Genomic DNA, 24,137 nt, shown 5'->3' on the forward strand with positions numbered 1-24,137 from the left:
CCGCGCCCGGGGCGGGTGGCCGGTGTCCCTTAGGCGCTGCCCTTCTGAACTCTCGCCTTAGGCTGGAAATGCTCCGCCGCCGCCCGCTCCGGCCCCCACGGAGCTCACCCCCCCCGGCCCGAGCACCGAAGCCAAGCTGTGCGCCAAACCACGCTGGTTCTTCCTCATTCTGCTCCCCGCGTGGTGTCCTCTGAAAATTTTTCTAGGTACACTCTCCCCGTTAGTAAAAACAAACTGAGGCTTCTCTGAATATTTCTTTGTTATTGTATCTCACCAGTCAAGCGTTTTGTAAGGGTCAGTCTCGCAGATAACGCCCAGCTTCCCGACAACCAGTGTGAATACAGGAGCTGCCACAGCTCGTCTCAGGATGGAGAGATACATAATGGAGGCTGAATGAAATAGTAGACTGTGGACTAGAAAATGCTACTTTTCCGTACAACAGGCAGGAAAACATATCTTTCCCGCTAATCAAGACAACAAACCAGCCTTTTTCTTGTATAAATGTGTGTACTTATTTGCAAGTTCTGGTGAGACCTCACCTGGAGTGCTGCGTCCAGCTCTGGAGCCCTCAGCACAGGAAGGACACAGAGCTGTTGGAGCGGGTCCGGAGGAGGCCACAAACATGATCCGAGGGCTGGAGCAGCTCTGCTGTGAGGACAGGCTGAGAGAGTTGGGGTTGTTCAGCCTGGAGAAGAGAAGGCTGCGGGGAGACCTGGCTGCGACCTTTCAGTACTTAAAGGGGGCCTATAGGAAAGATGGGGAAAATCTTTTTAGCAGGACCGGTTGTGACAGGACAAGGAGTGATGGTTTTAAACTAAAGGAGGGTAGGTTTAGACTGGATATAATGATGAAATTCTTTACAATGAGGGTGGTGAAACGCTGGAACGGGTTGCCCAGAGAGGTGGTGGAGGCCCCATCCCTGGAAACATTCAAGGTCAGGTTGGTGGGGCTCTGGGCAACCTGATCTGGTTAGAGATGTCCCTGCTCACTGCAGGGGGCAGGGGTTGGACTAGATGACCTCTAAAGGTCCCTTCCAACCCAAAACATTCTATGATTCTATGATTCTGTGTATAGAAGTAAAGGGAAGGGCATGGTATAATTAGGGTGTGATTATTTTTCTATACTCGTATGTAATATTGATGGGGTTTTATGCTTTGAAACGAATACGATTTATTTAGCAGAGTTACAGTTGGAAATGGTGACTGTAACAGTGCAAAAAATGCTTAGAAATGCCAGGCACAGCACAGAAAACCAAATCACCTAGAGCTCTGCTTCCAACTGAGAGATACATCAGTTCTTAACCTTCATTATAATTTGCAAATACCATTGCAAGCTAATGTGTATAATTTAGGAAAAAACAAACATCTTTTCTGATAGAGGATTCCCTGATAATTATGACTCCAGCGGCGAACTACAAGTAAGAAATGCCAAAGGCGGAAGACTTACTCATTACTGCATATTCAGAAAAGTCATTTAATGTACATGATAAACATCAAAAGCAACTAGAAGAAGAAATGGAACATTTTCATTGGAAAATAATATGCTACATGCATATGGAAATCTGGTTGATTCAGGCTTAGCTGAACGTGCAACATCTGTAGGAACCCATCTTGAAAAGGCTTAAGAATGTGCCCGAATTTAAGTATGCAAATAGGAATTATTTGTATGCTTACAGCTGATTATTTCCTTAAATCTTTGCATAACCAGGGCCATAACTGGTTATCAAAGATTACCCAATTTACAACATAGATATAATTTTATTTAAATAAATGAATATTAAAATGGATTTGAATTTGGTTTTGATTTAACTGATTTCTACAGTCTTCGGTTGCTAGCTCATATGTCACAGTATTTACTAAGCAAAATTTTATTTCTATGCAACTATTTTAAACATAGTCATTTAACAATTAGCTGTACGGGGTATTTCACCTAAGGAGTATATACTGGATTTCAGGAAGAAAGATTTCACACATCTTCTTTCCTAGAAGAGGAAAAAAAAATTGATTAAAGAGTTTGGTTTTGGACTGAGAAAAAGATGTTAGAAAAATAAGTGTATGGGGAATGTATCAGTGCCCTGCTGTAGAAACATACGCAACATAAAAACCAGAGTGAAACAGATTTTCTTTTTTCTCCTTTTCCCTTCTTGTAGTTCTTTACCACTTTTAACTCTTTGCTTTCATCACGCTTTCATGTACCCTGAATGTGTTGTGCAAACCGAACATAAAATGGTATTGTGATTTGGAAATTCATGCCACTTGGGTATGAAATGGCTACACAAGATATATTGCACAGAAGAATCAGAGTAAGATTCAGGCTAAAAGTCATAATCAGACTAAGGAAATTAATATTGTCACATTAGACTGTGGAGATTAGTCTTACATGATCTGAAATCATGTATATCAAGACCAGGTTGGACGGGGCTCTGAGCGACGTGATCTAGTTAGCGGTCTCCCTGCTTACTGCAGGGGGGTTGGACTAGATGACCTCTAGGGGTCCCTTCCAACCCAAAACATGCTATGATTCTATGATCAATAACTGCATATACATTACAGAGAATTTTGAAGGAAAACTGTAGAGAAACTGTGCTGAACATTTTATATGTTTAGAATAACTTTTTAAAGCTTTTGTTTTAAATACAATATACACATAATTACAGCAGCATTTATCTAACCAAAGTTCATGGTGAGGCTTGTTATATCCTGTCTAAATTCTGCAGCCCACCTCAGCCTCTCTGGTGGAAGTGATTTCTTTCACTTGTTTAAAAACTGAGTCTGACCTCAAAAGAATAACCTGAGTCGATATAAAATGCTGAAATTTTCTTTTCTCCATCTACTTTGTTAATGTTGAAGCCTTTTACGTGCCTCCTGAGACTTCTGTGTGCATTCAGGTCATGCTTTATTTGCTGAGATGAGGCTATCAGACACCCATGTCCTACAGAGGAGCCTTGTCCAGATCCAGTGCCTCTGTGGAAGACTGGGGGACACTGCAGTGATTTGCCTGTAGGTCTTGTACCTCTTGTAGCTCTGGCCCCTGGGAGAGCCAGCTGTGAGAGTCGGAGGTCACTGGAGCTGTGCACCCTGGAGCCCCCTAGGTTCCCCTGGGTGGCTGGCTAGCCCACAGCAGCACGATGCCACCTGAAACCACCCCATCTTCCCTGGAGATTCCCCGTGGTTATGAAGTGTCGTTTTCCCTGTCTCTCTGCCTGGTTCTTCCATCCCCATCTGGAAATCTCTTAAGCATGGAGAGAGGCCTCTGTGAGCCCTTTCTACAAAAACGGTTACGAGTCCATGAGAAGGGTCTTTTTGTGCACGTTCCTACGAGTCAAACTGCAGACATTGTTAATGCTTAATCTGAGCAGAGTGCTCCTAACAGGAAAATGTTGGAATAAGACAGCTCTTTCAAGTCCTGGTGCTGATTCTGAGTTTGTACTCCTTTGTCATAAAAAATAATAAGGAGCATGCTCTTAAACACCACCTAAAATAAAAAAAAACCCATAATGAATAGTGGTAATTCCAGTTCATTCATGATTAATGAATGCAAAGACATGGTTGCCAATGCCAAGACTCTAGACTGTGGATGTGAGGCAATTCTTTTCTGAAGGAACATTTATCATCACATTACCTCATCCCAGATGTTACTTAAAGATTGAGGGTTTCACAGTTAAATAAGTCAAGTCTTTTAATATCATCATGTCTGTGTTTTGCAGGCTGGAACATTGAGCATTTGTTTTTGTTTTCCATAATGCTTGTGTTTGTCTCTTGATCAATGTGTCGTTTCTGAGGAGATGGTCTTGAATATACCATGACTGAATCCTGTTCCAACTGAAGTTTATGGCGATGTAAACACCTCTTATAAAGAATTGCGTTCTCCGTGAAAGGAGAAAGAATGAACTTACCACTTAAAAATTCTGCTTATATAGCTGCAGTGCTTTCCCAGCTATGTATTCAATGAATTCTGCACTCTTGGGGTCTAAGTTGGGAGGAACTTTAATGGTGAAAGTAGGTGAAGTCAGAATATTCACGTCTACCACAGTTTCATTTTTACCAGAGGGATCCCCAGGTACCACCTAGAAGAGAACAAATCAGTACTTTAGACACTGCAAACTACTGCGTACTTTTAGTTTTGTTTATACCTACTGTGCCTACTGTCTTTAATAGGGGGAAATTAAATAGAGGAATGTTTTAGAGTCATCTACTTTCTTTAAATTACTTTCTTCTCAAAAGACAGTGGGTGTCTGAATTTATGCCAAAGCTTATTGTAGGTGGTGGGAAGAGCTGACACGGCACTGCAAGACCATATTAAAGAAGTGCATGTTAATATTTATACCATGAACTACATCTATAAAGAGTTTCTGATCTCCTAATGAAAACTCGTGTGTGAGTCGTCCCATTAATTTCAAGGCAAATGTTGTGTGACTGAAGTTGTTCATTCCTATGTGTTTTTCTCAGCCAGACTTGGTTCTGTAGCTTTATTTTTCTACAACAGATAGCCTAGACTTGGTTGAGAAAGTGTGCTTAAATACTGACTGTCCCTTAATCCTGATTTTGTGATTTTTGGGGGGTTGCACAATCATTTTGTATAAAGTTTTGTAGTAATAGTACTACATTGTATTTCTGAGTTGGAAGGGAGAACAGGATTTGTCCCTCGCCCAGAAAAATGGACTAAATTTAATTTGGATATATTCTTGTGTGTGAGATACAGTTGATCATGGTGTATTTATTGGACTATTGACAGATGCTGTTAAAGGTATGCAGCTTCCACTGCAATAACCTGCATAACATTTGCCTTCTTTCAGCTTCAGGATATATAGGTAGAGACATAGACATATAGCTAGATATTCAGTGATCCAGTAAGGCTGTGTTAATGACTGGTACAGTGAAATTTATCTGGGAAGATAATCTGAGGCTAGTCAAAGCTGCTCATGTCAATTTACTCTTATCAGACAGTGATTCAGGTTAGCCCATGAGCCATCCATCAGACTAAAAGGATTTAGAGGAAAATAGTTTCTAATCTCTGGAGTTTTGGCTCATCAAGGGATTAACAAGCATACATGAATTCAAGATGAGTAGGAACTTTGCACTGTAAAACCCAAACATTACACATGTGCAAACAGCCACAATCCCCAAGAGCATAAGTATGAGCATAGCATAGGTCAAAGACAGCACCGTGCAACAGCTCCATTTGGAAACGAACCCTTACCTTAACTACATTGAAAATGTTTTCTGGTCCGATGGTCATATTGGATAACTCAGACACCCACCCAAACCTTTCTTTCATTTTGTTCAACAAGTAGGAGGTGTCTTCTGTATGACGCTGAACCACCTGGAGAATCTGTTCATACTGCTCCCCCGAGAGATTAACCAGCTTAAAGGCTTCATCAAACTTGATGTGCAGTTCAGGAACGTTTGGGCAATCTGTTAGACAAGACAGCCAGCATGAAGCTTACAGGGAAGTAGTATGTCTTGTACTTCATCTTTTCTATCTGAAGTATAGAAAACTGTAAAAAGTCTAGCAAGGGGGCATGTTGTGGGTTGGTGTTTAAATGATAATAATAAAAAAAAGAGTAATTCTTGTTGACCTATTTTGATAGATTTCGTTTAGGCTCATAATGACTAAATGGATTAAGTATCCCATTTGCTTTATTACAATGACTTACCAAGTACTTTAAGGTTTATATCGTATTTCATGGCAATTGATTTTCTGTTATGCCAAATAAGAACTGGTAGATTTTGATATAGCAACTTCATAATCTCCTTATATATTACCTTTTCCTTTAATTGCTCATACTCCATTATCAATCCTCCCAAGTATATAGGTTATTGCAAGAAAGCCCATAATGTATGTTAGTATTTCTGTTGAGTGTTAAGGCCTAATACTTATCTAACAATAGCTAGACATTAGTATCCAACTAGTATCATCTGTCATGAATTCAAAACTGAAGATTGCTGGGTTTTAGTTTACTAAAATACAGATTTAAAACAAGAACGGTGTATTAAACCTATACAAAAATTACTGTGGAAAAAATCAGTTTATTCTCTGTGAAATAGGACTGTCAAGGGACACCTTCAGGCTGATAGTACAGTAACCGCAGATGCAAATTGGTGTCTGTAATACGCAGCTGTAGATAAAAAGATATTTTTAGTGAGATAGAAGCGGTCCAATATTCTTTTCAAAATGTGTCATTGGATCATTAATATTTGCTGCACTGGAGGTATTCTGAAGACATCTGGGTTTAAGCATATTCTGTGGCTTTCAAGACCTAAATAATTCTGGAAACAGGTATGTTATGCTGCAGCAGGAGTCCTGAGAGCAGTTCTAGGTGATGCTGTCTGAATTTTTTCCAGGTGCCCATGGAGAGGCAAGTGTCAGGAGTTTGAGCTTCTCACTTTCTGCTGAGCACTTCTGCACCCAGGTGATTACTGCCTGACCTCTTGCTTCTCTGCAGGGTGGCAACTCTTAGCAAAATACATAGGTATTTTGTAACTGTGTAGAACTTCTCTTTGGACCTCCAGCAGTATGTCAATAACTGAGTTATACTGACACTCTGTGGAGACAGTGGGGAAAGGTAATTGAAATCATTTGGAATGAGGAATAGTGTTTGTATCCGTAGTTACAGTAAAACCTCAGTGACTGAATGTGAATTCCAAAAATATGGAAACAGCACAGTAGAAAATGACAGCCTGAAAATCTACAAACTGGTGATCAACGCGTTACAGGAAAAAAAATTGGAAAATAGCTATTTACCATGCAAAAGACTGCTTTGGCATTTCTGACATCTCTCATGAAACTGCAGGCATCCAGAGGAGTTCTCCCGAAGCTCCCTGCACAGAGGCCTCTGGCGCCCTGACACAATTTTTGAGAACATGCCACTTCTGTCAGGATCTAGAATGAAGTCACGGTATTTTTAGACTGTCATTAAGCTTAGGGTCTTGATAAATATATGTTTGTTACCTGCTCTGTGTGCTAGAATGTAATTTCTCACCCTTAATCCAAAATAGCTGGCATAAATCCTTCCCACCACCCCCCCAAAAAAAAAAAAAAAAAAAAAGGAATAAACCATTAAAAAGTAGAAGGCAGGAGAAGATGCAAATCATGTTTTCTTTCAAGGAGTTCATGCCACTATTATACTTTCCCTTATAAAGGCATTTATAGTGTATTCCCCACTAATAGCCAAACAATGTTACTACATGGTTTTTCTAAAACGTGCGAGTTCTGATAAGATCTTTTTGACCCTTAGAAGTCAAGATGTTTCATAATCATCTACAGATGGATGAGAGCACAGTATCAAAGCTTATTTCTGAGGTAACATGGGTCATGATACAGGAAAAATTAAAAAATGCGGTTGTAGAATCCCTTCACTTTATATTTCCTGATGACCATATAGCAGTTATGTCACCTACCACTCAGAGTTATATCATATCCTTGTTGTGATCTCCTTATAGATAGGCACCAGCATGTATTTGAATGATGCTTGTTTTTCTATTTGCATTAGTAAGATATGAAGGATAAGGCTTACTTGTATTCTAAAAGTTGACCAAGGGTTGTTTCCTCTATTGAGAGTTATCACCCAAAACCAAAGTTATGCCCAGAATTTTTCTGGTCCCTGGAAAACCTGATGGCTGGTCTGTGTTTGCTTGGCACACTGCATCGCTGTGGAAGCCTAGAGTGCAACTTGCAGCTGTCTGGCTGAGCTTAATGTCTTTTGACAAGGGCAGGGATATGCCTTGACATTTCATAGAGTTACTCTAATTTTTTAGAATTGGTGACATGTCAATATGATACGATACATATCATATCCTGACAAATGCTGAGATCAGACCTGTCAGTCAGCCTTATGAAAACCTGCATCCGTCATGAATCCAAGCACTCCTGAGGAACTCCTGCAAATGCTTTGAGAATTGCCATGAAAATCAGGCTATGTAGGACCTGTAAGTTCCCCTGTGACATTTCTTTGAGATTTCTAGGTGATTTGTACCTTTCAATTTAACGAATACATTTTTCCTTGACCCATGCCTGTTTAGCCAAGAAGGCCTCCAGAGCTTCCATACTGTATCTCACGCTAACGTACCACTAACACACTGAATCATTAGCCATAATTTAGCAATCCCAAGGGTGTTGATGTCATTGACAGTACAGTTGATTTTCATTTTCTAACACTTGCCTTTGGCTTGATCTGGCACATCTCTTCTGTTATCTCGGTATTCATCAAATACTTCGGTAATCACCTCACTGACACCTTCGAACACCGTCTTACTGAAATCAAAAACTATCTGTAAGAAGCCAGGTATACCCCAGCCCTTCTGTGAGCCGTCGTTTCTGGTGGTGTCCTCAGGCAAAGCTGGCATGCTGGGGGACTCATTCAAGTCCAGATCAGACATGAAATATGTTTGAAAAGACTGGTCGAATTCTTTTTGCATCTGCTTGAAAAATATGAAACTTCTGTCAAATATTGAGCCCATGTCTGATAATAGTTGGCTAAATAAATCTTCCATTTTTACTAGCTGGGTATCCTCTTTCTCAGGCTTTTCATTAAACTGGATGTCTTTTCCTTGATCCTCATGAAAAGTAAAAATGAGTGGAGGTATTTTCCTCAAAAAATCTTCAACCTGTGTATAAGAAGGAGATAGATCAGCTGCCCGACAAGTTACCAGTTTTTCATCTCTCAGAGAGGTGGCTCTAATTTTTCTCTTTCAAATAGCCATAGAAAAAATGCTCTCCTAATAACTGCAAACACAGCATATTCTCCGAAGTCATTTAAGACATTAGTCTCTAAGGAGTGAAAGTATATTCAGTCTAAATCATTAGCTCCAAATCAGATCTGGAGTAAAAGGGTTGCCAGTTGGCCTTTGATCTGTGGAGGCCCAAAGTTAATATCGACGTTTGGGTTTCTTCCAACAAACAATTTGGACTTTATCTTGGAAACATTTCTGTGGTACGTATGTGCCGCGTAGGGAACAGAAGGCGATTGTTCTCGCTGCGATCTGTAAGCGCCCTGCCCTCTCTCACCAGTGCCCAAGTCCTCGCGTGCTTGTGCAAAATGAAACCCACTAAAATCAGTGAAAATCAGTGGCCCTGAGTCCATGGTTTGGTGATGGAAGAGACCTGAGTTTCGACTCTGCTTTGCAGGATTCTCAGTCCCTGGGTTTCAGCCACTGGTTCCCTGCTCCGTGCTTTAAGGCATTACTTTCGCCTGAGCTGATGCCATGTTTTGTGGAGCTGCGCTTCATGGCATTAAAAAACTGGCAAGGGTTAAAAATTTTTTTTTTTTTTTAAACTCAGATCAGCTGCTTGATCTGACTGCAGCTCGGAGGGAAGGTGGATTGTGAAACGGCAGTGCAGGAACAGCCTAAGCCAGTGTTGCCCCCGCTGTCGGTATGTCATCAGCCACAGCTATTGTCTTTGTCCTCTTTTATAAAAATTTATTTAGGTCACAACGCATTTCTTACTTTGAATGCCTCAAATAAACCGTATAGCTCACTGAGGAAGTTACCAAGAGTGTCAAAGAGTGACAGTGCAGTATAAAACTTTTACTGCAATAATTTCAACCTGTCATCCACAAATGCTTGAGAGTCCATTTGAGGTACCCATGAGAGGTATCTAAAAAGCCAAACGTATCACCAGAAGTCTTAAATTTAATATCTTCCACATTTTTACCTGAATAATTTTAAGAATATGCACATACGTTAAACACCTTTGCTCTAAAGGTTGTCGCTTCTGAAACACACAGCATTTAATTTTTAAGTTACCTTTTTTTTCAGTGCCTGGGGATGTGAAAACTAGGTAATCTGCCTAAAATTTCAGTAGCAGTAATTGTGCGGTTTTGGTTGTCAAGCTGCACTTAAAGCATATGCCCAAATATAAAGTATGATTACAATTTTCCTATATTTTGTAATAATAATGTGCCAGCCAGGAAAGCATATTTTCTTTCTGGTAGAGTTAGGGGAATCTTCTTTGCTGCCAGTTTCCTTTGTTAAAAAGCAGTTAAGCATTTTAAAGCTATTTTGTTACTTAAAGAGTATGTTTAAAATAAAGTAAGCATTGGAAAGGATGATGTTGTATAAATAAGTGATTTTTTTCCCATGGAATTTTGCTAACTCTAGCTACACTGTTAACTCTGCTAATTTTCAGATGAGCCATAAAGAATCGATGTGGTATTTTTCACAAACAGTTATTGAGCATCTTAATGCAAGTCCTACTGCAAGAGACAACACTCTGTATCCGGAGTGACTGCGTTGGAATCAGGGCAATAATCAGTGGCCATGGAGTCACACCAGGGTGCGACTGAACTCATTTTGGCTCAAAGTTCAATGAAAATAATTACATGTAATCTCTGCCATATAACTTCACATTTCCAGACCCCCCAAATCAAATTAATTTTGGTAACCTGATATAACTGGCAGATCTGGGTACTGAGAAAATACGATGTGCTCTCTCTAAAATTTTTAGGTGAATATAAGAGTATTTCCCAGATACAAAAATTTCTTCCTACCTTTCTTCTAAATGTTGGCAAACCATGTTTGCAAGTTGTGTAATATCTCATGCAGGTACTTTCTAAGCAAGACTCACATTCATCCCATAAATTTTTCAAGGATACTTGACATTGTCTTTCTTCTTCTTCTAATCTTTCCTTTACTTCATCCATAAGTCGCAAGGCTTGCTAAGTAAGAAAAAAGATTCAGTTGGGGGCAATTTTCAAATTAATATTCTAAATACTTATCACAGTGTTGATTGCTCATGTTGGCTATTTATGGTTCCTTTTTTTGCTAATCCCTGACCATTAGGGTAGGTTGTCTTCTCAGCTGCAGTCACATATGGAGGGAACTGAAAATTGAAAAACTTGTCCTTATCAGGTTTTTCTGATGTCATTCACTCAGAGGGCACAACCTACAAAACCAAACAGATCCCTACAGTCTACCTGGATCTTTGTGGTTATGAAAAAACCCACACATCCTTCTGTGCAAGAATCATTAAACCTCTCACAAGGTCATGTGCTCAACTCGTATCATTTTTTCTCCATATCATATCTGCATTATTCCTCTGTTCCACAAGTGGCCCTTTTTTGTTGCTTTGCTCTATTTTTTAAGGGACTGATATTTCATGAGGCTAGGTCCTTGACATACGTAAATTCTTTCTCTAATGCAGAAATATGTAAAAGTATAGGATTATACTGTATTTGGATTATACTAATCAAAAGAGTGTAGTGAGGGGGTTTCTTCCTGCTCTTGTGGAAGTGCAAGGCACCCCTTCCATACTGAAGGGAAATGATGAATTTTACAATGCTGCTTCTATTTACGGGATCATTCTTCATCTGGCAGAGCACAAAACTGAGCAGATCAGAAGCAGCATTTTAGAATAGACTTGGCAATGGAAAGATGGAAGAGTTCTTCCTATTGAAGAAGATTGCACAACATGATTTTCCTCCTGCAAGTACAAGATATTTTAATAGTTTAGGTTTCCAAACAATGTTCCAAGTTGTCCGTAAGTATGACAGAAACCTTTTAATTGGTCAGTCTTATTCCTTTCTTGTAGCATTTCAATAGGGAAGAGGCTTACAGAAAAGAAAACTTCTGTCAGAACGTGCTTGGTGGAGGCAGTAACTGTGGTCTTCATGGTCTATTTTCTGATCTTTCTAATACATATATTCAGTGTTTTATGAACTCTTGCTGTGGATGTAAGTTCTGTGTAAATGAAATCATCCAGTAAGAGCTAACAGCAGTGTAGATCATGGGAATGTACTGATGTTTCTAAAGTTGTTAGAAAGCTATCAGGTACTTTTTGGCTTGCTAATACAAATAGTTTAAACTAACTACCAGATGTTGAGCCAATGGGGAATTTTCCTTCAATTTCACTGAAAGCAATAGTTAGGATCTGTGTATTTTTTTAAATATACAGCAGTCTCTATTTCTCAGGATCATCTGAGCACATGGCTCTGAGCCTAGGCATTGCACTAGGACACTGGAAATTCCCCTGATCCCCCGTACTTTCTCTAGAGCATATAATTTGTGACTTTGATATTTTAATGAAGGTCTGAAGTTTGCAAAGCAAGCTGGGAAACATCTTGTGGCCTGAGGTGTATAAAGACATGCAAGGCAGAGCTGCTGGACCTTCCACACAAAACACCTTTCTGCAGTTGCTTGCAGTTGCCTTGGTGTGAATTCAGTGAAGCGGGGGATTTCTAGAAATAAGCAGTAAGTGTGATACTTTATTCAACACATTGCTGTTGCAGCAGCTCTGCCTTCTGGATGTCACAAAACTCCAGAGTAATGCCTGAGTCCACATACAGCATTTAATATCTCCTTTAACTGCAGAACTTTTGTATCTCCACATGGTGGTCACCATCAGCTTGACTGTGCCTATCCTATTCCTACCAATCCTGTGACCATATAAAGAGATGTATGCTGCTCAGAGCATACATACAATGTGGTTTACATTCTTCCCAGAAAAGGGGAGACCCCAAGGGATCTGTTCTGGGTTGCTTATTGGCCTGAGCACAATGGCATGCTCTACTGCTTCCAGGAGGTAGGCTAAATCCATGTACAACCTTCCTCATCTTTGATTAAAAATAGCCACAACTTAATAAAAATATAAACCCCGCATTTGCGCTTCAGTTACCTGTTTTTCTTCACTGCTCTTCTTCAAGGTTTTCATCAGATCTATGTGCTTATCTTCATTTCTTTCCATCATAATTTTCATCTGCTTAATACCAGTCAAAGCTTTCTTTACTTCTTCATCCACATACTTCTCTCCAACTTCAGATAATACTAAAAAAAGACAAGTTATACAGTGACTTAATCAGATTTTAACACTATTACAAATTGTCATGCACTGATGATGGAGAATGAAACAGCTCATCACTGAATCCCAGAACAGTTGGGGCTGGAAGGCACCTCTGGAGGTCATTGAGTCCAACCCCCCTGCTCGAAGCAGGGTCAACTAGAGCAGGTTGCTCAGGACCTTATCCTAGGTTTTGGATATGTCCAAGGATTACTTGATCAGTTTTCTAATGACATAACATACATATTTATAAAGCAGCCTGGGACAACTTCCCTTTCCATTTTGAAAATATAGATTACAGGTCTTCAACCTGCTTTCATAGAAATACAATCTCTAGACTTCCTGTGAAGTAATGACCATAGAGTTTTGATGAAAACCTGGATTGGCCCACACATTGCACCTTGAAGCTCTGCACGATTGCCTATCCTTTATTCCCTTTGCAGAAATACCCTGAATATCACTGGAGCTATACAAACCAAGTAAAGAACACATCACCCTGCGACTGCCAAAATCAAATATCAGTCATTTCTTCCTTTGTATCTTTCTTCCTCTCCCCCAAATTTTTGTTTGTTACAGAAATATTATTAACGTAGACTGAAGCAAAGGAATATTTCATGGCTGATCCTCCTGGGATTCTTCTCCACAAAATAAAGCCAAGCGTAAAGATGAGTGCCTGCAGAATAGCTGGGTTTTTTTCTAAATTAATGATGACAGACCAAATAGCCTATAAAAATGCTGTAAATAAATTTTTGTAAGGGGATGCTTATCTCTCCCTTTACTTTCTCATCCCAGTTGTTCTTATCTCCCCATTGTGTGTGTATGCATGTAGTCAGCTACATGATGCATTCTAAGCTCCACACATGGAAGCGGATCCTCCTGCCGCCAGTGCGTGGAAGTCAAAACACACCAGGAGACTGGAGACCTGGGCCCAGGGGCTTCCAGCACACCCGTGGTGAGAAAAGCATACATACGCTTCAAGTTTTCCCGGAGATACATTTCTTCGTGCTTTGTCGGTGCACACTGATGACCATTCAGCCATAGCACAGATATTATAAATAAACAAAAGGACTTCATGTTCTTTCTGTTAAAGAAGAAGGTTGGTGCAGTTAAATGTAAGCATCTTCATGATGCTTAAATGCCTAGGTGTAATGTTTACTAAGTATTATACAAGTTCCCATTGATTTTGATTTTAACTATGTTTTCCGAGATCTCTAACGTGGACCTAAATGCTACTGTTACTGAAAACACATGAGTAAGGTGCTTGACCTCATTTGTAATTATCTATTCAGACTAACTAGATTAATTCCACTGAGTTTGCACAGTGGTATAACAGAATCAGGACATATATATATAAAACCGAAAGCTTACACAGCTCAGTCTGTCCCTTTTCTATCTTGTGAAACACACTAATTACTGATCTCACACTATGTTTTTAGTTCATATCATAAATGCGTCCATGCTAAACATCATTGCCAAATTTAAAAAGAGAGATTTCTACAATGTGTTTCCCTTCCTTGTCTCCAAACGTTCAATTCCTTTCATTGTCCTTCAGGATAATACTTAATATAGCAGAGGCAATAATAGGTGTGCCAAGAAATTGGCAATTAGATCAGTTTTGTAGATAAACACATCAGCAATTGAAAGAAATTCCTACAAAATGAGGGAAAGAAATGCCACTTGCTTTATTTCCCTCCCAAGAGCAGTTAGAGAAGAAAGGTTTATTTTTTAGAAACCATGCAACTACACTTTATAGTTCTTATCTGATTACGTGAACACAGTATTTAAGTGCCTTCTTGTTAGCCAGTATTGCCTTCTTGGAGATGCAGTTATCAGCTGCAAGTGTAATGTAAATGTAAATTAAGAGCCTGGATTTATTTATAGCCTGGATTTACCTCTACAGTTACTTGCATATCGTACCTTTACATTTATAGCGAAAGCCCAATTAACTTTGCAAAGAGATACAAACCCATTACCAAAGAAAAGTAAAAAAAACCCCAACATATTTACCATTAATACTGAAACACCTCTTCTGCAAAAATGCTCCCTGCGTCAGGAAGGGGTCGGGCTGTGTTCTGATCTAATTGCTGGGAGTGTCAGGGATTTTGCCATGTTCTACTTATCTGATGAGAAGGTACTTAATCCTATTAACAGGACGTTTTGTCATTAGCCTGGGAGGATTTTGCTTGTATGGAACTTCATGCTCATCTCTGTGGGCAAAACCACTAGAGGGAGCGTTGGGCAGAACTGCATCATTTAATGTCATTTGGTTCTGCTATTTTTCTGTAGCCGGTAGCCCTTCGTCTCACTAGCTCTTCCATCATCTTGCTTTTTACCTTTGGAGACATCTGCATCTTATGTTCTTAGGGAAGTTGTTACATAATTGTAACAATTGTTTGGCTAAAAATAGCTTCCAACATTTAATCTCTTCAGTGTAGTTTTAGTTTCCTATAAAAAACATTGGATTACGTAATGGGCGCCTTCATATATAGCTCCTGAGGATACAGAAATTGAAAAAAAAAAATTCAGGAATCCAGCTGCAGGCTGGTATATGAGTAGAGTCTGAAATGAGGGAAGCAAATTTTGGCATTTTGTATATGATTATACTTGCTAATGTTTTGGGGGTTTGCCCTTTTAATGATTTTCTTCAGTTAATCCATGTGTGTGAAATATGTCTGGGATCTGACCTGCATAAAGTTTTGAATACTTTGAAATTAGATATTTAAATACTAACAGATGCTTGATACAAAATATGGACAAGTATTGTTAGCAAGTCATATCGCACCTTGTGATGTTCAGCAATAATACTCCCTTGAAGTCAGAGAGGAGATGGGGAAAGTAGATGTCTGTAGCTCACGGTCTGTAGCAGCAGTTTTAAAGCACCCCATGCTTTCTTGTTTACCTCATAGTTCGTAAAAGCCAATTGACAATTGATGGTTAAGATCTAGCATGATTAATGCTGCTTAGGCAAGAGATTTGAGGGGTTTATTTTTAAACACATTATCAGGAAGAGTGGAGAACCCGTTAGCTCTAATGGGAACTGCAAGTCCTCAATTTGCATTACAAATTAAGATAGCTCTACTCTTATATTCTGAAAATGATGGAGGGGAGGGGAATATGGGGTTTGGTTTAATATATATGAATTGCTGGCTCACTGAAATGCTGCTGACTCCTTGAACAAGAGTCATCACTGCACAAAACCTTTCAAATTCTCTTTTGTAGCAATACCAAGCAGGCACCCTTGCAGACTTCGCAATCCCCTGGCCAGACTCTTTGTTAAGTACCCCTGGGGCTTGGGCTGAAGTAAAAGGGGCAGCCTCTCTCTCTAGGCCTCATGCCTGGCTCAGGATAAAGAACAAATGGAAAATACATTTGCAGAAAGGAGGACAATCTGTTGCAGACACTTGTGAAATGTGTGTTATCAGCCTACATGCGTAATGAATCCTAACAAAGACTTTAATCTTTCACTGCAAGGGTTTGCCCCCTCATTTTTGGCATTTATCTTCACTAATACTCATTTACTAGCAAAAGTTACTACTGGCCTTCCTGGACCTGACTTGATATAGAGAAAGCTTTACTTGATCCAGAGGGTGGGCAGCACTCCTGCCTCAGGGTGGAGAGGCTGGGGGCTGCTTCTGGCACAGATCCTGCCACTTATTTTCAGAATTGCCCGTCTTCTGAAGGTCTCTGTGGGTCTCTGGTCAAACCCACTCTTGCACCTTGCAAAGTCAGTCCTTAAGGGAAATCTGTACTGGTGCTAATGCTGAGACACGGAGTCCTGGTGAGTGTCGGGCTCCTTTTCTTGATTCAGTTGATTTTGAACATTGCAAAGTGTGTTGCGTTGTCTCATTTCTGTTTTGAATTTAATTGAACAAAAATCTCACCAATTATACCTTCAGGTTTCATATCAAATATCCACTCTCTTTTCTTCTAACATTCCAAATCTGATTTGCAGTGACCTATTGTGGAGAGCTCTGATTTTTATCTCAGCAGGCATGTTAAACAGTTTCCTCTTAATATTTTATTTTCCCCTGAATTTAAGTGCTTTGATCAGCCATAGTGTGCCATGTCACGCCATTGTACTGACATGTTCATTTTTTCACAGTCTAATACCAGCAGATGATTCAGTGCTCACTGTGGCTGTTACAAATGATGAGGTACTCTTCCAGTGTCGAATTATACTGAAGAATTATATTATATTAGATATATATTATATTAAGTCTGAAGAAGCTCTTGTGGGCAAGTTGTAGAAGTGTTTTTTTCCCCACCCCAACTGTTACACCAGTACTGCTGTATTTTAATTTAAATTAATATGTATATATTGGAAAAAAATAAGGAAATAGCTTGAAAAGGGATTTCAGTACAAACAGGCTTTTTTGCAAGATACTGATAAATTGAAATGGAAATAATTGTAATGACACAGATAGACACTGTGCTTGAACCTAGCTGAACTTGAGCGATGAGAGTTGTAGCTGCTTTGCAGAGTTGCCTTCTGTCCTGTTGGATGACCTCCGCAAATGTATAACATTTTTTCACAACGTACTGTGACTTCTCCCTTTTTGTTGATCCATTCCACCTGGCAGGATTAAGCATCAAGAAATATGTTGAAAAGGAATTTCCTGTGTTATACATCAGCTGTAGGATTTTGTTCCAGTTATATATTTACACAATTATTTGCTGTTTGGAAGAGCTGTTTCCTACTATGTATTTTCACATTTCTTTCTGAGCTAGGCCAGTCATATAATGATCAGGCTGAAAATACCTGTACATATTTATAGATTCTATGAGTCATTCAAAGTGCTACATATTGACATTAAATCTCTTGGTACTTTTATGAAATAGTCCCCAGTTCTACAAAATCTTAATTAGCTTTATTTGTAAGCACACCATTAGTTCCACTGCTTTCAGCTGAAATGAAATCCTAGTGGGGGTTTATGGTGTAATTACATGGCTAATCTAAAGCATGCACAAAGCCTTGCTAACAGTTAGTACGGGGTTTAAGGCTATAGAATTGAACTTTTGTTGTGTGAAGTTTTTGTTGTTCTGTTTTTAATCCTTTCTAGTGCTTCAGGAGCCCTTGAGTGGTTTCTTCTTTCTCCTGTATTTCAGAGGCTCTTGGAGCCCTCCTTCAGTTTGTATTCAGTCTGTCTTTGAGCTCTACCTGCACAGCTGAAGTTAGGAACCAAGGCTCCTTTAGCCTGGAGAGAAAGGCAAGCTCCTGAAATGCTCTCAGTCATGCTGGAAGGCCTTTGACTAAGGAGCTGGGACTACCCTAAGTTAGACAGCTAGAGTTAGGCTAAGCTACACATCTTGCAAAAATACCAGCTCAGGCCCCAAAAGTAGTGCAGCTGTGTTAGTGTGCCAGGATCCTAAAGCTCATGAGCCCTGCAGCTCAGAGTCAGGCGGACGCAATTACCCTGTCCGGAGGAGGGTCAGGCAATGCCAGGTCAGGGCTCTGCACGGTGCTCAGCACAAACATGAAATCAGCTGAAGGCGTGAAATCAGCCTGTGTGACTTAGGGCATCATGCTAAGATTTAATGCGGCTTTATATGGAACTATTAAGCTACAGCCTTTGAGGTCAGCAAGACCATCTTCACGTGCTTTAAAATGTGTGAGCCCTTTCTGATTTCCTTTTGCTTGTCTATCCATGGACACTCAGGATGACTATTAGGTGTGGAAAAAGTCTTCCACTTCACTGCTGAATTTTTTTTTTCCAAGACCTCCAGGGCTTTGATGCGAAGTTGTCATACAAAATTTGACACGAAATACCAGTCCCAGCAGTAACGTGACAACTGTTGTTCACAGGGGCATGCAAAGTTTCTTCACACCTTATCCAGAGACATTGCAGAAGGGACCTATTGTGCCTGTAAGTGATACTGAACACCGTATTTGGGAAGACAAATCTACAATGTGAAGGAATTTAATTAATTTTAAGGAACGGAGAATTAAAACCTTAAGGTTGGATGTAAGGCAATATGAAGGTGAAACCTAAAAATTATGCAATTGCCTTCAGAATTTGTGCTTGGGATATCGGCTAACTATTGAACTTGGAGTAGCACTATTACTGATGTTGTGTTATCAGCAGGAGATATCAAAGTCAGCACAAGGATAACAAAATGAGTTAGAAACTATTTATTATACAGCTATGAAGCAAACCTGCATGGTACAGTTACAAAAACAGATTTCAGGAAACATTTAATATTAAAACGCTGAAGTTTCGAACCAGATGTTTTGCAAGGATTTAGTTTCAAGCTTCCCTAGGAACATTAAAACAAAAAAGTTTTATTGCATGCAGACATATAATATATCAGCTTTCAGCCTGCAACTGAAAGGAACAGGGTTCCTTGTGTGTTTTCATCTGGTTTGCTTAAGCATATCTTTGTCATTCAGCTCTGTATCAGCTAGTTAAAAGAGTGGCTGCTTATTGGAAACAACTCTGGAGTTTAATGAAATTAAGATGACTGAATTATCGGTCTGTGAGGTGCTGAACAGCTTTTAAAGATGCTGCTAACTGCCCTAATCTGCTGCTTTCCTGAAGCCTAACTGAAGGCATTCAGGATAGGGCCTTGATAATATTTGGTGAAGAAACTGGAAATTGCTTTGGTCAGGAATAATCCTCTGGCTGGAAACTTGGCCTCTGGCTTCTGCTGCATTTGCGGTGGAACCCACTCCAGTGCCTGTGGGACAGCAAGCCCAAAGAGGGAAGTCTGAAGATAAAACTTCCTCAACATCAACGATAAAGGTACGCGTGCAGTCCCCTTGCTTGCCGGAGCACGGAAGTGGAGGAAGTAAAGCTGGAACGCTGCCTGAAGCTGACTTCTTCTTCATTTCAAATATTAGGGACAATTTCTAAGAAGAGCCTTACTGCAATTAGAATTAATGACTTCATGCTTCTAAGAGTTCTTGCTTAATTGCCGTCGCACATGTTTTTACAGCTGTCCTTTTATATAACTAGTACACTGCCCCATGCATCTGCCCCAGTACTCAAAGCTTTTAAAGTGCTGTGAAAAAACAACATTAGTTACAGAGACCTGACAAATGGGAGGAGAGTGAAAAAGAAAAACTGAGTTCAGAGCAAATGAGAATTAGAAATGAGACAAAAAAGGCAGAAAAGGGAAATGAAGGTGAGATAAAACAGACCACGAAGTACCAAAAAGTCAGGGGATACACTGATGAGAACAGTCTCTCCAACCGGAAGTGTATGAAGTAAAATGCACTTCCATATCCTCTACCAACAGCTTATTAGTTCTTGCAAACAACAAAACTGTAGGAAGCACGTGAAGATGCACACGTGGCAGAACAGGACAGCTATATAACCCTTGAAGTCCGTTCTTGTTCCTCCTGTTTCCTTCTGCTCTGGTACAAAACCATTCTGGCAAAGAGTGGGGGATTTTCCCACACTTCGAGTTGCTTAATATACATCTGCAGGCACTGTGAAATACTAAGCACTAAAAGAAGAATTATAGGACTTACCTCAGCTGGAGAGTGATCTAGGTTTTCTCTGTAGCCAAAGAAGAGCTCTGGGCTAAGCTGCAATTTAACTGACCGACTGTAGACCTTGACCTCAGAGATAGATGAGTTGCACTTTGGAAGACCCATTTTTTCTCCCCTGACTAGAAAGTGAATGCAGCAGACTAACCTAAATGTAGATCTCTAAAACTGGAGCAAATGAATCTTATTGATGTGACATGCAGTTTCAGCATGACCTGGCTTGTTTTCTGTTTGCCAGCAGCATCCTGAGCTGCATTAAGAAGAGGATTGCCATCAGGTCAAGTGAGGTGATCCTTCCTTTCTACTCAGCACTGGTGAGTGCTGCACTGGTGAGCACATGGAGTGCTGGGTCCAGTTCTGGGCTCCCCAGTAAAAGACACATGGACACACTGGAGCAAGTCCAGTGCAGTACTATAAAGATAATTAAGGGACTGGAGCATCTTTCATATGAGGAGAGGCCAAAAGAGCTGGGACTTCTTAGCCTGGAGAAGAGAGATTTAATCAATTATTTCAAGCTGTACAAAATCCTGTCTACCATTTCTTAGCACAATCTGCAGTCAGACGAGATGGCAGCTACCACATATAAACAATACTTTTTCTGAAAAATTGAACCAAAGTGTTGAACTCATAAAAGATGAAGGCAAACTTCTGTGGAGCACAATATAGCACAATAATTTACTTAGGATTAGACTCTAGCACTTCAAAGTCATGCTAGATTTTCACTTGGGTTTGGGGTTAGCTACATTATAATTAGTGTCCAGCACAGTATCACACATCCTACTTTCTGGACAGTGGCTTGTAGGGACTCCTGATGCTGATGTTTTTATTTTGTTCCCACAGAAAAAGGAAGTAAAAAAAATCTTGGAAGATAGGTTCACTGTGGTTATTTAGCACAATGGAGAAAATCCTGTCTCCAGATCAAGAAGTCCATGAACTTCTACCTGCTGGAAGGATATTTGGGGTAGGCTCTTATTTATGCATTTACCTGGGAGGTATTTGTTTTCTCATAAAAATGCTAAAGCGAGATACTTCACTGTTTTTCAGTGGTACAGGTTTTTTTTATGGCTTTGCTTGTCTGACTCAGCAATTACATCAAAACGTTATTCCAGAAATTTCTGGAGTGATGACTTCTTTGCTCTTAGAGGGTCTCATTACAGCAGAGCCCTGCCTTTCCTGAGCTGTGGAAAACTAAGCTGCCTCTTATACAAATCAAGTCTGTTTTCCACTGCTAAATTTTTATAGAATTTGAAGATGTAAAAATATTCACCTTAACTCCAACTGGAAATTAGGCAGAAAAACATAACCATTTGCTCATTAAAGCTGAATTTTATTTGGTTCTTTAAGAATTGCATCTCTGTTATGTAAAATATATATCGCAATTTCTATATGCAAATTCCTAGTAGGCAATTTAATGAAAAAAGGTTTTACTCTGGAATATTGGCAAAAATCTGGAGTATTGGGGTAGTACTGTGTGTTAAGGAGTACTCTCACTGACTGTTCTGAGCACCTTACAGAAGGGATTTGGCTCTGCATCTGGCCGACAGACAGATACAGAACCCTTCAGAAAATAATTGAAACCATGAGTTAGGCAATACTTAACTTCCTAACTTGGCTGATCTGAAATGGCCACTTCGCATTATTTGCAAAAGGAGCCAGAGCCCATGGTCACGTATATGTAAGACACGGGAATGGTCAGTGACTAAGACTAAAAATTCTGAAATAATGGAGATTCATTTGAAACACCTTAAGTGCTAAAAAGCTTTTGAAGGTCCATAGTACAGATGTAAATATGTTGCAAACATTATTCAAAAGTATTTTGCTGTTGGCACTGGGAGACAATGCCTTGCTATGTATTTTCATACCTGACCTCAGGAAGAAATAAGCTTTCATTTCAGCCTTTTGCTCATGTCAGTAATTTTATATCTCATATCCCAAGAGCAGATTACTGAAGGCCTATTCCTCTGCCCAGGTCTTACATGTTTAACTGCACACCTACACACGTTTGTATATTAACACAGTAGACAACAGGTCAGATCTTTAGCTGGTATAAATAAGCATAGCTCCCTCCTCTCTGCAGACAGCTCTGATTCATACCAGCTGAAGACCAGGACATTTTCCCTAGGTCTGGATTCAGTAAACCACACACACACAGAGTGCAAAGCAGCCTATTGTTTGAAGGAGACCTTTTTTGTTTAGGGCACTGCTGAACAAATAAACTAGGCAACAGAGGGAATTAGCAGGAATGAAGAGCATTAGTTCCTCAGAGAAAATAACATCAAAAAAGCCGTTGGTATCCATCAGTCAGAATTCCTTCCGAGCTAGGCAAAAGCTACAATGGAAATTGCTGTGTTGTAACCTACGTGATCCCATGCTGAACTATTTACTTGAAATGCTGCACTTCCAACACATTGTACAGATCAAGTATCATGAGCAAGAAATAAGAGTAAACGAGAAATTAGAAAGAACTTAAATACTATTCAAGCAAAGCACTTAACCACGCATTTAACTTTTAACCTGAGAGTAGTCCCATTGAAGTCAATGGGATTACTTACATACTTAAAGTAAATCATGCGATTAAATGGTCCTCTGGATCAGGATTTTAAAAATCTGAGTGGCTATTACTTAAGAATGGATACAGTACAACAGGGGAATTGAAAGAGAAAAATCTGTTTTCCATCCTGTGTTTCAAGTGTGCTGACAAAGGCGTGATAAGATCTAGCACCGGGAAGTTAGAGTTGGAAAAATCCAGCCTTGAAATAAGACATTTCCTCATAGCTGTGAGGAAAATATTGAAACAGCTTACGAGAAGGAAATGGATTTACCTTCACATAGAGTTCTTATAATGACATTAAATATATTAAAAGAAAAAAGGGATTAATCCAAATTCTGGGAGTGAACTCAATGGCTTAAAAAAAAATAATAATCAGGCAGTTCCCGGAGGAGAGACCCCTCCACCAGTTTATTGTGGTATACTGGTCCAGGTCCAACCTCCAGTTCAAGAGATTCCTAAACCACTGATTATGAGACAGAAGATTTTTTTATTTCTTGTAAGCATCTGCTACTTTTGGAAGTAGTACTGGGCTAGACATATTTTTGATTTAAACTTGTACAACCCTATTTCTTTTTGATATTGTATTATACATACACACACACTGTGAAAGGCTGACTGGTATTTGCAGTCTTTTCTGGCCCTAAACTATGTCAGCCTGACTTCTTCTGCTTACCACCTTTGTTCATGAGTTTGATGGGAAACAGCATTGATTAAATTTTCTTCAGCAATCCGGCAATCCTGAGCTTCCCTCAGGATTTGGGGAGGAAGCGGGTACCGCAGTCAGCTGCTTCTTGGTGGCTGGCAATGGAACTGGAGACACCTGGGAACATCTCGCTCAAGCAGGTCCGAGCAAGCCAGGGTACCACCCCATGAGGAATTTCTCCTCTCCATGGCACTTGCTTTCTAATCTCCCGAGGGAAAAAAAAAAAGCTATTTCAGTATTGGCATATCTGGATAAAACTCACATATCCTGTGATCAATTAGACATTGAACCAGATGTTCTCATTCTTTTTTTTCTGTCTCCAAATGCTGTTAACTCTTGTCCTGGGCTAGGGCCCATCAAAGCCCACCTGAGTCCCTGGAAATGCTCCTATTGACTTCACTCTATGTGAATAAGACTTCAACTCAATCTACAGCCTCTGTCTGAGTCAATGGGAGTCCAAAAAGAATGCAGCTCAGCTTGCAGTAAATAGAGATACCTAAATGACCACAAGCAGAGCTATTCAGAAAGGACTAGTAATAGCATCTTCACAGAAATTAAATGCGTGAACGCTCAATTAGCCACAGAAATCTTCAGGAGATATTCTTCCCAACTTTCTCTAT

The 24,137-nt window shown here is 39.9% G+C and overlaps 2 protein-coding genes across 2 annotated transcripts in view; both read right to left on the reverse strand.

The window, feature by feature from the left end:
* The window catches only part of TYMS (thymidylate synthetase), a 10,185-nt gene extending 8,472 nt beyond the window's left edge, over positions 1–1,713 (reverse strand). Inside the window, exon 1 of the mRNA XM_009647659.2 lies at positions 1,674–1,713. Within this exon, the coding sequence (XP_009645954.1) occupies positions 1,674–1,713 (40 nt within the window). The remainder of the gene's footprint in view (positions 1–1,673) is intronic.
* A 2,185-nt stretch (positions 1,714–3,898) lies between these two features.
* The window catches only part of CLUL1 (clusterin like 1), a 35,252-nt gene continuing 15,013 nt past the window's right edge, over positions 3,899–24,137 (reverse strand). Inside the window, exons 2-7 of the mRNA XM_035903012.1 lie at positions 12,613–12,761; positions 10,490–10,657; positions 8,162–8,606; positions 6,745–6,882; positions 5,200–5,414; positions 3,899–4,066 (exon numbers count right to left, since the gene is read on the reverse strand). Of these exons, the coding sequence (XP_035758905.1) occupies positions 3,899–4,066; positions 5,200–5,414; positions 6,745–6,882; positions 8,162–8,606; positions 10,490–10,657; positions 12,613–12,761 (1,283 nt within the window). The remainder of the gene's footprint in view (positions 4,067–5,199; positions 5,415–6,744; positions 6,883–8,161; positions 8,607–10,489; positions 10,658–12,612; positions 12,762–24,137) is intronic.

Source organism: Egretta garzetta, unplaced genomic scaffold (assembly GCF_000687185.1).
Source record: "Egretta garzetta isolate BGI_Z169 unplaced genomic scaffold, ASM68718v1 scaffold229, whole genome shotgun sequence".
Lineage (NCBI taxonomy): Eukaryota > Metazoa > Chordata > Aves > Pelecaniformes > Ardeidae > Egretta > Egretta garzetta.